General features: G+C 43.8%; 1 protein-coding gene across 1 annotated transcript; it reads left to right on the top strand.

Annotated features, from left to right (window-relative positions):
• The first annotated feature begins 4,372 nt into the window (after positions 1–4,372).
• On the top strand, positions 4,373–5,247 carry LOC133903762 (enoyl-CoA delta isomerase 1, peroxisomal-like). The gene has a single exon (XM_062345224.1). The coding sequence runs from the start codon at positions 4,400–4,402 to the stop codon at positions 5,108–5,110; it is 711 nt and encodes a 236-aa protein (XP_062201208.1). The 5' UTR covers positions 4,373–4,399; the 3' UTR covers positions 5,111–5,247.
• The last annotated feature ends 7,387 nt before the right edge of the window (positions 5,248–12,634 follow it).

Genomic DNA, 12,634 nt, shown 5'->3' with positions numbered 1-12,634 from the left:
GTGATGGGTCGGCATATTATGTTATTTCTGTAGTAGTGAAGAGATAAGGCCGAGCCGGATGTTAGGATCATGAGTTAATGTTGGATTGAAAATAAAATTAGGGTCCGATAGCAAGTATTAGTGCTGGTTCGTGGTTAGAACTGGCACTGATAGTCGGTATCAGTGTCGGTTCTTAGTGACTCCACCATGGTTCACGCACAGGAGATTAAGAACTGATAATGATACATTTGCATGGTCGGTTTGTGTTCAACCGGTACTGATGTATCGCTATTTTTTAGCTGTTCTATAATAATGCCAGTGATTTGATCATAGTTTCAGCTAATTTTTAATGCAATGATACACTAGTGCACGCCATTACTTCCACCAGATACTACGACCGGAATGAAGGTGCGACTATGTCTACTAGAATCACTACCCGAACTATGTCTACTAGAGTGTATTGTGGAAGAAACATGTGCATATATACATATGTACATACATATACATATATATATTGGGGGTGTCAAAATTTGCATTCATTAGTAATATTATTTTTGAAGGACTAGAACGACGACTAGAGGGAGGTGAATAGAAGCATTTAAAAATTCTTCGATAAGAATAAGACCTATGTCCAATTCAAAACCAACGCACTTCAGGAACGATTCACAACTGAGCGCAACACCATGCACAACATAAACAACACAAAAGTATGCTCACAGCGAACAGCGAAAGTTCTCCGACTAGTACTGACGAACAATACTCTGGCCAATATTGATAAACAGTAACTCTGACCAGTACTAATGAATAGTACCTCCAACCAATCCGATGAACAGTATTTCAAATAGTACTAATGAACAATACTCCAACTGGTACTGATAAATAGTATCTCCGACCAATCTGGTAACAGTACTCAGACTAGTACTAATGAACAGTAACTCCGCACAGTCTGATGAATAGTACTCCGACCAGTACTGATGAGCAGTAACTTCGACTTCTGCACCGACTTACAGGAAAGTTCGAAAAAGATCTAGTTGCTGAAAGCACTATTCATGGATGTTCAAGATAGGAACCGAAAGTTCCGAACTGATAGCAGAACTGAAAAACGGCAGTTCAGAACTTAAAATCTAAAACTAGAAAACCAACCAAACGTTGTCCAAATCTAGCGAAATTTTAGCCAAAGGTTCTCGCGTATATGGTGAATCTTTATCCAAAAGATCTCCTCAAAGAATTCAAGAATTCACCCTTGATTTCGTGGATTTGACCAAAATCACGCAGAGAGAGAAAAACAACTAAAAGATGCTCGTGTGAGAAAATTGTTTTGGAATCACTCTAGATGTTCTCACATATGTCCTAGCAACTTTTTGGCCCAACAAAATCACTCGAAAATGATGCCAAAAGCAAAGAGTGAAAAATCAAACAAATCTTCAAGAACAAGAGATTAAAAGGAGGGAGATCACCAACATCACAAATTTGCTAAACAACTAATGAATAGAAATAAGAATATAGCAAGATTCATAGATACATAGCTTGGAAGCCACCCTTCATCCTCCCACTCTTGATGAGATTTAGTTTAGAGCTATGAACCCTAACTTATCTCTTTGAAACTCAAACCAAGCCTAAGAAATATCCAAATGAAACTAAGTCTTAGAGAGATGTTGCCGTGCCCATTTGCACCAGCCCTCTCATATATATATATATATAGGCAAATTGACAATTCCCAAAATGTCCCTAAAGACTAATACATAGATATTATCTCCGAAGAGCAAAACGGTCCAACTATTTTGTTGTCCATTGGATGGACCCGACGCCTTCACGACTCTGCTTCATCTCCAAGCAAGCTTTGTGACGGTGCCACACATCCTCTGACTCCGCACCCAGTTTTGAGGAAAAACTGGAAAAACCGCATTGCATGCTTCTCCCAGCATGACTCCTCCATGTCGATGCGTGTCTGACCTCCACCATAGCCTTTGACGCCTTCAAGCTAGCCTTCACGGTCCCGCCACCGGGCCGTCTCTTGACTTGTAATCACCTTTCTGCTTCGACTTGGTCAACACCATCTTCATCACATTTTCTTCCCACCATGTTTTCTTGTGCCCTCCATGTGAGCGATGCGGATCGCCCATGCCTCCACCCGGCCTAGCACGGTCCATCAACACCAAGCCTCCACTTGCCCTTCACCGCCTTACCGTTGACCGCCATGTCGTATCCATACACCTACACATCATAAGCCATGAACCATATCTCTCCGCCATACTCTGTTTTCACCCTCGGTTAGCCATAAGCATAATCAAACACAATTGAAACATGCTATGAAAACTGAAGGCTCTAAATCAACCATTCCATCTCATCATCAACAACACAATTCTCCCTTGTGTTCTCAATTTTTATTTGAATATAAAGTTTTATTTGCATGAAATATATTGATCCTTGATATTTTGATTCGAACTTGGTGCGAGCGGAAAATAATTACAGGAATTATCTTATCTCATGCAGATACAATAGAATTATCGAATGAAGCCCGCACAAAAGTAATCGACGGCTACGTTCATGTTTTTTTTATGCTAAGCCTAATGAAATTTTTGTGGCACTTAGCCACTTTCCCATGATAACTGCAGGATAAGGAGTGCAGACGATAGGCACTAGATCTTGGTAATATATCGTTTACGGGAAGAATCCACGTCGAACTGATAAGCTTTTTCTTCTTGGAGCTATTTAGTACCAGGTGATCACTACTAATTCATTTCATGCTTTCCCAAAAATGCAGTGTTTTTACACCTAAAATTCCCAGTCAAGCTTGAGATCCCTTTTTTTAATTATGACATGTTGGCCAAGAGAAAAGGGGAGTCTGCAATGGGGAACTTAGCAGGAGTAGACGATTTGCAGGCTTCTTTCTGAGAGAATAATCTTTTTGTGTTTTTTTTTTTGGATCTTGTTGCCCCCTTGTACTTCGCCCGTCTGGGCTTTACTCTTTTTAATATAAATAGGCCTTGCTTGCCCGTTTCGTTTAAAAAAAATTATGGCATGTGCACTGCGAAGATGAGGAGGCTCTTGCCATTGATTCACACTTCGCTTAGTGCTACGGCAACGTACTGGCAAATGCTTGGAAGATAGTTTAGTGACAGAACTTACTGAATATCATCTACTGCCCACTCGCAGAAAAAAAAATGAGCTACTGCCTACTCTATTTTTGCTATCCATTTCTGTGTTAAATTATGAGATTGATGTGTTTGTTCCTTTTGTGTAGGAGAAAAGCAATATTCATCTCGCAATTTATTACTATGTTACTGCCATGCCGGTTTGCTTCTGGTCTTGGTTCTATCTTCATTTTTGTTACTGTATCTCTTCTTTTTTATTTCAATTGATTCCATTGTTTGCTTCCTTGAATGTTGGACCAAAGGAAATTTTGTGAGGTCTCCACCGATACTTGGTGAAGCGGCATTAAAATAAAACAGATGATATTTAGGAAATGCTATGCATGAAGTTGTCAGAACTTATTTTGGTTTGATCAGGTGATCAGCTCCTTTATTTTATCTGCCGATACATTTTTTAATTATTTCCCTTTTTCTTTTTGTGATTATTGCCATTTTCTAAGGCATATCTTGGGCACATATTTTTATTCTATTGGACATATTTCATTTTTAAAAGCTTGCTTTAATTTCCGTTTGATATTTGTATTTGTGATCTTCTAGAGCTGCTTATTGTCCTTCTCCACAGTTTGCTTTAGATTGTTGCAAACATATAGTTGTGAGAAATTTGACCTTCATTTGTGATCTTTCTATGAAGGTTTAAGCTGTGGCCAAACTTCTGTGGTCCTTCCACCCTCACGGCTGTCGTGACTGGCTGGCTGGCCTAGGGTTGTGGCACCAAGGAGGAACTCCAGCTGCTGCGCGTGTGTAACCGACTTCCACGACCACGGATGTGAAGGAGGGAAGGCAATGCGAAGGTGATGGTGGAGGCACGCCCTCGCTGCCATCTTGATCAGGTCTTTGAGCAAACATGGCTAGGAGCAAAATTCACATATAAAGGATCGTCGCCTCATAGATGTCTTATGTAGCAGTATGCAACACCAATATTTTGTTTGTAATTCATGTTTGATATGAAATACTAGACTATCGCTATATCATGCTATCACCGAAGATGCTAACAGAACCCTTTGCGTGCTTTCATGTAACAATAACAAATGCGATTGAATAATTAAATATATGATGTTGCAACGCACGGTACCTTACTAGTATGGATTAAGCAAGTGTACAGACATTAATTTAGAAATATCACATCATGGTTGTGATTCCAATGAGCATCGCGTGCAGTCTTTTTTAATTGGACGATTTATACATCAGTGAACTGAGAGGGGAATTACACCGTGGTTCTTTTATATAGTTGAAGCATATTGTCATTTTAGCTGGCATAGTGGGTGAAGATGATGTCCTCCTTCTGCGAGTGGGTGAAGACCAACGGGGTCGTCCATCTGAAGCTCACTGGGGGAGGCGATGATCACTACCTAACCGAAGTGGCTCTCGACGAGCTCCACCACAAGCTTGCCGAGATCCGTAAGCTTGCAGCGGCGGAGCCATGCCGAGGCCTCATCACCACGTCGTCAACGGGCTCCTTCTGCAACGGCATCGACTACGAGCATGTCCGGGCAAGCATGGAGATGACGGTGGCCGAGAAAACCAGTGTCCTAGCCGATCGCATGGCTGCGGTGATAAAGGAGCTCCTGACCATGCCGATGCTGACGGTGTGCGCGGCGACGGGCAACGCGGCGTCCCTGGGGCTGGCCCTTGCGCTCGCGCACGATGACCTCGTTGTCCTTGGTGGGGCAAGCTACAGGCTTGGGATGGTGGAGGATGGCGTCGCCGTGCATCCACATATCGGAGCTCTGATACGGGAGAAGACGGACCGATGGTACACGCTGACGACGCTCAAGTCACGGAGCCGCTCTGGAAACTGGATGAGGCGTTGGTATTTCGCCGACTGTGAAGGAGACAGCCCAGATGATGTGCTGCGCGAGGCACAGAAGCTCGTCGACGGGTGGACCAGCAATGACGGGGTGGTGCACGCCAATATGAGGAAGCAGCTCTACCGGGAGACCTGGGCGGCAGTGTCTGCCATACTTCCAGAAATGAACTAGCCAGGTACCTAGCTAGTTGGGCATTCAGCCCTGTGCGTTGTTTCTTCATGCTTTTACTTTTCGTAGGGCATTGTGCAATAAATGTAACGTTGTGATCTAGGAGGAATAAGATGTAAACTTGGTCCCTGCTTTTCAACTATTTTTTACTGTGCTTGTCAAAGTTTTTATATGTTAAAGCTATATATCTAGTATCTGATGCCACCTATTGAGTTCATGAAATCAATCTCTTGTGTGGCATTTAACATTAGCAGATAGCACGAAATTACACATATGTAGATAAGTATTACTCCATTCGTTCAGAAATAGTAGCTGGATTTTGATTAAGTTTTTTTCACAAAATATATCATTTATAGCTACAAAACCTATATAGTGTGAAATTATTTTAAATTATAAATCTAGTTGTATAATTTTTATACACTAGACATTCTTATAATTTGATTAAATATTAATCAATGTACATAAAATTTAAATTTTTTTAAAAAAATATGTCTACTATTTCTAAATGAAGGGAATATGAGGGCCCATACATCTATTTAAGTCAATAGAATAGGATCTGAGCCAATCAGAATACACAAAAATATCCCGATTCCATCTTCACAACCTCTGCCGCCCAACCTCCAACTTTTCATTTGCTCGAGCGTTGCCATCCAAGGGTTTACTAGAAGCGGCAGCAGATGACTAAAAGTAGGGATGTGGATGCAGTCCATCAGAATTCAAGTCCCAGACTTTACACCGATGTCGACCAATTTCAGTACCAGTAGTACACAAAAATTAACCTTCATCTTCAGAACCATCATTACAAATGGCTCACTATATGAACCATCATAGATCAACCTCCAATTATTGCTCATGATTTTTTTTAAGTAGCAGAGCCACATAGGGCCCCACCGGTGCCACCGTGGCAGCCTGGGGCGTGCCCCAGCGTGCGTGAACCCGGGCGGGTCCGCTCCTCAACGGGAGTCGGTATCAACCGAGCTACGCTCGGCTTGCTCATGGTTATAGAACCACTAATGATAGTAAATATTATAAATTCTTTTCTAATACGAACTATCTGAGATATCAGACGCATCACAGATCTTCGAATAGCCGTCTGAGAATTTCTGTATGTGATATCCTCCCACCCGTTTTGTAATTGTTCTTATTTCGGTTTGTCATGCCCTCTGCACAGAATTAAAATCACAGATAACTATGCTAGAACATAGAACTCACCCATATTTTTTTACAATGAACATCACGAAACAGGCAAGCTGTTCTCGAATTTGTTCCAGTTTAGCCGACACGAGTACCTTGAAAGAATTTTCATGTGCCGTGAAATAAATTGTAAAACTGTTAACATTTATAAGGAAAAAGAAAAGTAGGCAAAAATAGTTGTGTTGCTAGAATGACAAACCTCATGCTGGCAATCTACGATTTTTTGCATATGTTGGCAAACATCATAGTCACAAAGGTTATGTGAGATCATGTGTGATGCAAATATCAGTTGTGGGAGATTGTGTAGTCTGTGCAAACTTGCCAAACGCTACTATGTTACAGGGTAGTAAAAAAAGGACAAACATTTAATGAGTTAGAACTATTGGTTTGAATTGGATCATGTGTCAGCTTATTCGGATAGTGATTGATGAGGAATAATTAATTATTAAATTACTATAGTCAATAATTAGTGAACCGTCCATCTTACGAATATGTGATAAAAGTGGGGATACTCCCTCCTGCCGAATCAAACGTCAAAGATAGAGATTTATACAGGTTCAGGCCTCCCAGAGGATAATAATCCTACGTTATGTGTTCTTATATTGATCTCGAGACAGATTACAAAGGGGGTTTTAGCTAGCCTAGATGAGATCTACAACTAGTTGAAGGCTCCTTGCGTATTGTCTGGCGAGTTGTCAATGCAGATGACGATTGTGCTTCTGATTGGGATTGTCTAATTGGGACTCTCCTCTCCGTAGGGTCCCCCGAATCTATATATAGGAGGGGTGCCGTGTAACGTCCGAACTGCTTCCCGAGTAGGATTCTGTCATCCTTAAACTTAGGGATAGACTTCCTTGTTTAAGAGATATCCAGGTACCTGCGGGTAGTTTTCATACGTCCAGAGATTCCCTCCCAGATATAGCCGTATGCTTCGAATATCTAGAAGATCCCTAAGGATTTGTATATTTATAAGATCATTATATATAGTAGATTTATACTACTTATCATCAAGCCCCCCATCAATACATGAAACGAGGCTGTGACGGGTCAAGAAACTTAGCTCACCCAAGGAAAACAGCTCGATAGGGTGCCTCTTCAAGTGGTAACTTGCGTCTCCGGGTAGGATGTACATCTAATCGGATTCCTAGTTGTCCTCAGGTCATCTAGTCGAGATATTAAGCCTCTTCAGAGTAGCTCTGTGAGCCTCTGAGAAGAACTCTCATCCGAGTAGGAATTCCAGGTCAACTAACAAATATCATCCCAAATCCTCAGAATGCGGAAACTTAGCTCTCCAACAGGTGGGTTTTTCAAAATTTGAACTGTCACGGTGGAGATTTCGCATGGTGGTGAAATAATATTTTCTCTTTTTGGAAAAATATCATGATGACATATGGAAACCGAAGTGCATTCATCAGGGACATGCACCTGCACTCCTTGGATTTCGTGTTAAATGTGATGGGATATTGGCACAAACAACATAGCTCCAAGTAGTGCTCGGAACCGTCATGGGGCTTGTTAGGGAATTGCTGTGCGCCTCTATAAAAAGGATCAGGGCGGCTCAGTAAACACTTTAGCTTCCTCGATCTTCTACCTAGCATACATGTGTTGTGATAATGGCGGTTCTTTTGTATTAAGTTAATAATGTTATTGTAATAATGGCACTGTGATGATACACTGATGATGTAATGTATGTATGAAAACTTGATCCTAGCATACATGTGTTGTACCTGGTTTTGTTCCTTTAAAACCGAGTGTTACAAAGTTGATGACGATGCCGAGGGAGGTAGTGAGCGACCCCCTCGGTGGGTAGACACGGCGAGGCTCGACGGAGGTGAGCCCGTCTGGAGCGTCATGACGAGGCCAGAGGCGAGGTCGACAGCGAGGCCGAGGGAGGTAGTGCGCGATCACCTCAGCATGTAGCCACGATGAGGCTCGATGGAGACGGGGCCATCTGGAGTGTCGTGGAGATGGCCGGAGGCAAGGTTGACGATGAGGCCGAGGGAGGCAGTTAGTGTCCCCCTCAGCGGGTAGCTGCGGCGAGGCTCGATGGAGGCGGGGCTGTTTGGAGTGCCGCGACGAGAGCCAGAGGCAAGGTGACAGAGGAAGTTACGCTCGACGCGACGGAGGCATACGACTTTCGAGGTGGCGGAGGAATTTACGCTCGACGCTATGGAGGCATACGACCTTCGAGGTGGTGAAGTAATTTACGCTTGACACGACGGAGGCCTATAGCCTTCGAGGTGGTGGAGAAATTTACGCTCGATGCAACGGAGGCATATGGCCTTCGAGGTGGTGGAGGAATTTACGCTCGACGTGACAGAGGCATGCAGCCTTCGAGGTGGCGGAGTAATTTACGCTCGACGCAATGGAGGCCTATAGCCTTCGAGGTGGCGGAGGAACTTACGCTCGACGCGACGGAGGCATACGACCTTTGAGGTGGCGGAGGAATTTTCACTCGACGCGATGGAGGCATACAACCCTCGAGGTGGCGAAGTAATTTACGCTTGACTTGACAGAGGCCTATAGCCTTCGAGGTGGCGGAGGAATTTACGCTCGACACAATGGAGGCATATGGCCTTTGAGGTGGCAGAGAAATTTGCGCTTGACACGACGGAGGCATACAGCCTTCGAGGTGGCGAAACTTGACACGACGGAGGCATACAGCCTTCGAGGTGGCAAAGTAATTTACGCTCGACGTGATAGAGGCCTATAGCCTTCGAGGTGGTGGAGGAATTTACGCTCGACGCGATGGAGGCCTATAGCCTTTGAGGTGGTGAAGAAATTTACGCTTGATGCGACAGAGGCCTATAGCCTTTGAGGTGGCAGAGGAATTTATTCTCGATGTGACAGAGGCATACGACCTTCAAGGTGCGGAGCGAGTGCCACTGTGATAGGCTTTTTCCATCATCGTGAGCTTTTGTCGAGGCTCGTGGCCGTCGAGACAGTGCATCGCGTGATCGAGGCTTATAGCCTATGAGGTACGGAGCAAGTGCCACCCTAATGGGCTTTTGCCATCGTTGTGGGCTTTTGCCGAGGCACGAGCTGTCGAGGCAGTGTATCACGCGACTGAGGTTTATAGCCTACGAGGTGTGAAGCAAGTGCTACTGTGATGGGCTTATGCTATCATCGTGGGCATTTGCCGAGGCTCATGGCCATCTAAGCAGTGTGTACTTTGTGCGACAAAGAGGTAATGCACCCTAGGCTTTGATAGGTATATTTCAAGGTCTCATGTGTTTTGCCTGAAAATATATGCTATAGCTGCCAGATATTCTAGCTTGACTGATGTTGTATTATTAATGGCTTGATTAATATGATGCATGTGGGTTGTATGAGATGTGTTGTGATGGGCATGCACACTTTTTGACTGATGTTTCTAGCTGTAGCCTTTGCTTTTGGTAGAACACGGGGCTTATACCACTTAATCCATGACACTAAGCTCGACTGCGTGCTACTTCCATACAGGATAAATAAGTTTAACAGGATAAATAAGTTTTAATCATGGCACTAAGCTTGACCACATGCTAATTCATGCTGTACTTGCCAAATACAAGCTTTTTCCTGCATCCATATGAGCGAGCATACATATGCATACGCACGCGCGCACGTGTTTTCTTATCACCTGGTGCCATACATGCGCACGTGTTTGCAAACATGCATGCATGTCCGCACAGTGAACAAGCATCAGAATTTAACTTAGAAGCCATCATTATGGACCGAGTAGCAACCGACGTACCTGGTGGTTGGTGGGAGCTCAGGCATGCTAATTTAGGCGGACGAGGCCGGAGGTAGAGCCTGCGAGGTCAGAGGGGCTCGCGCGCGCGCACGGAGGGACTCCACTAGTGTCGGGGCTAGCAAGGTCGGAGGCATGCGTGAGGCCGAACCGGGCTCGATAGGAGCACTCCATCGGGCGTAGCGGTAACAGAGGGTGTCAAAACTGGAGGTCAGCTCCGTGTGGGTCCTCGGCCGGGGCCGAGGCTCGTGCCACGGAGGCGGCAAGCTCCAGCTCGGAGCCCAGGCCCGTGATGTGGAGGCGGCAAGGCTGGCTCGGAGCTGGTGGTACGCGCAGCGGTTGTCGATGCTTGGGCCACGCGCTGCGTGATGCCGGACCCTAGCTCTGAGCCGGGTTTGGTCCATGCGAAGCTGGATCTCAACTACTCCTTGCTCCAAGGCCCACTCAATATCCTGCTTCCTGCGTATGAAAAATAGAGAAAACTGTGCGCACATGCATGCATATCACAGAAAGCAAGAGATATATGCATGCGCTCTGGCCGTGCTACGAAGGCCCATGCGGATGTCGAAGGCTTAAGACGACAACAGTTAGCGGAGGCCGTGTCGGCGCGGAGGCACCTTGGTGCAAAGGACCGCAAAGGCACGGCGAGTTTTGTGATGCCACTGTGTGTCTGAGAAAAAGCAAATGCTCCCTACATGGTTAGCGTAGACACGAGCAGATGCTAGTAGCAAATATATCAATGCACTAGCTTCTACTATAGCCATGCTGCACGACCGGTTAATTAGCACGGAGATAAATAACTTGACAAGACATGACTAGCTGACAGTCCTGCACTGCGCAGAGCATAGTATGCTAAGACAGTGTGTGCTACATGTATACTTTCATGGCACGCTACAGTGTGCTCTAGACACAAACGGTTCTACTTAAGGACTTAAGCTATGTAGTACCAACTGGCCAGTCCTAGGTTTTATATGCCTCATGTAGCGTTGAAGAGTATTTTTTGGTAATTTTTTTTTACTTATATTGTTGTTAATAAGTAAAGTAGCACTATATGATATAGGGTTTAGACATGTATGATATAGGGTTTAGGGTTTAGAAAATGCTATATTTAGTAGAATATTGTCAATATTAATTACGACATGGTAGGATAGCAATTAAATACATAGTAGTATTTGTAGTATGGTAGTTTCGAATATGTAGATTGTATAAAGTAATAATTGTAGGTTAGTTTGGTTAGGGTAGTATTGTATGACATAGGGTTTAGCACTGTATGACCTAGGGTTTAGCGGTATAACCTAGGGTTTAGAGTTTAGAAAATGGTGTATTTAGTAGAATATTGTCAATATTAATTATGACATGGTAGGATAGTCATTAAATACACAATAGTATTTATAGTATGGTAGTTTCAAATATGTAGACTGTACAGAGTAATAATTGTAGGTTAGTTTGGTTATGGTAGCACTGTATGACATAGGGTTTAGCACTGTATGACCTAGGGTTTAGCACTGTATGACCTAGGGTTTAGCGGTATGACCTAGGGTTTAAGGTTTAGAAAATGCTAGTATATGATCAATATTAATTTCGACATGGTAGGATAGCTATTAAATACATAGTAGTATTTTTAGTATAGTAGTTTCAAATATGTAGATTGTACAGAGTAATAATTGTAGGTTAGTTTGGTTACGGGTATTATTGAAGAACCTATTTTTAGGTATTAATTGGTGTCGGTAATTTTTTTAGTTCCAATAATCAGAAATATAGTTTGTCGGTCTTAACATTGGTTATATTTGCGGATGTTTCCAGGGATGGCAGATAAATTATTTTTTTAGATATATTATGGTGAGGGTGAAATTAGTTATGGTCCTAACGGTGTAGATCTGTCTGTGTTTCATCATGTCGTCAAGGGTCTTAGTAAAGCCAATGAGAGGACCATTGTGGGTGTGTGCAAGTGGTTGATGCGGTTTTTTCAACTAGATCCGCAGCAGCATCATCTTAAGCTGAAAGCTGTCCTCAGCCGTGCTAGTCAGGGATACTTTGGCGAGCTTGTCCCGATCGAAGCCACATCTACTTGGCGGCAGTATGTAGATATATCATGTGAACGTAGGCTGCCTCTGATTTTGTTAGCTGAGGTGTACCAGAAGGATCAAACAGAGGTAAACTCTGCGGAAGCAGTAGCGGGACCAAGTGAGATAGTGGTAGATGAATTAGACCCGGTAAATGTCTGGGCCAGGGCAGATGTTGGGGATATTCCTGAGATGCAACCGATGGGTGTAGCCGATGAGGGGGAGCACATCCCTAGCATAATTGAAGAGATGGAGTTGCAGGATCAAGAGCTGGAGGAAGATGTTGCCGATGAGGATTCATCTGATGAGGAGGGTAATGCTCCAGTTCCTGCAGAGTGGAGGGATCAGGATTTTTCAAAGCTGGTGGTTAGTGAGGCTAATCAGACACCGTGGGAGTATCATGAGAACGAGATGTCTCAGGATGCTATGTACGCTACAAAAGAGGCTGTAATTGATGTAGTTAAATTCTGGTCGCTGTCTCTTCAGAGGTAGTTCAAGGTTGTTAAATCCAGTAAAAGGGAGTATGATGTGAAGTGTTTG

The sequence above is a fragment of the Phragmites australis genome, chromosome 21, assembly GCF_958298935.1.
Source record: "Phragmites australis chromosome 21, lpPhrAust1.1, whole genome shotgun sequence".
In the NCBI taxonomy this organism is placed as follows: Eukaryota; Viridiplantae; Streptophyta; class Magnoliopsida; order Poales; family Poaceae; genus Phragmites; species Phragmites australis.
This window is presented reverse-complemented; position numbering and strand designations above follow the sequence as displayed.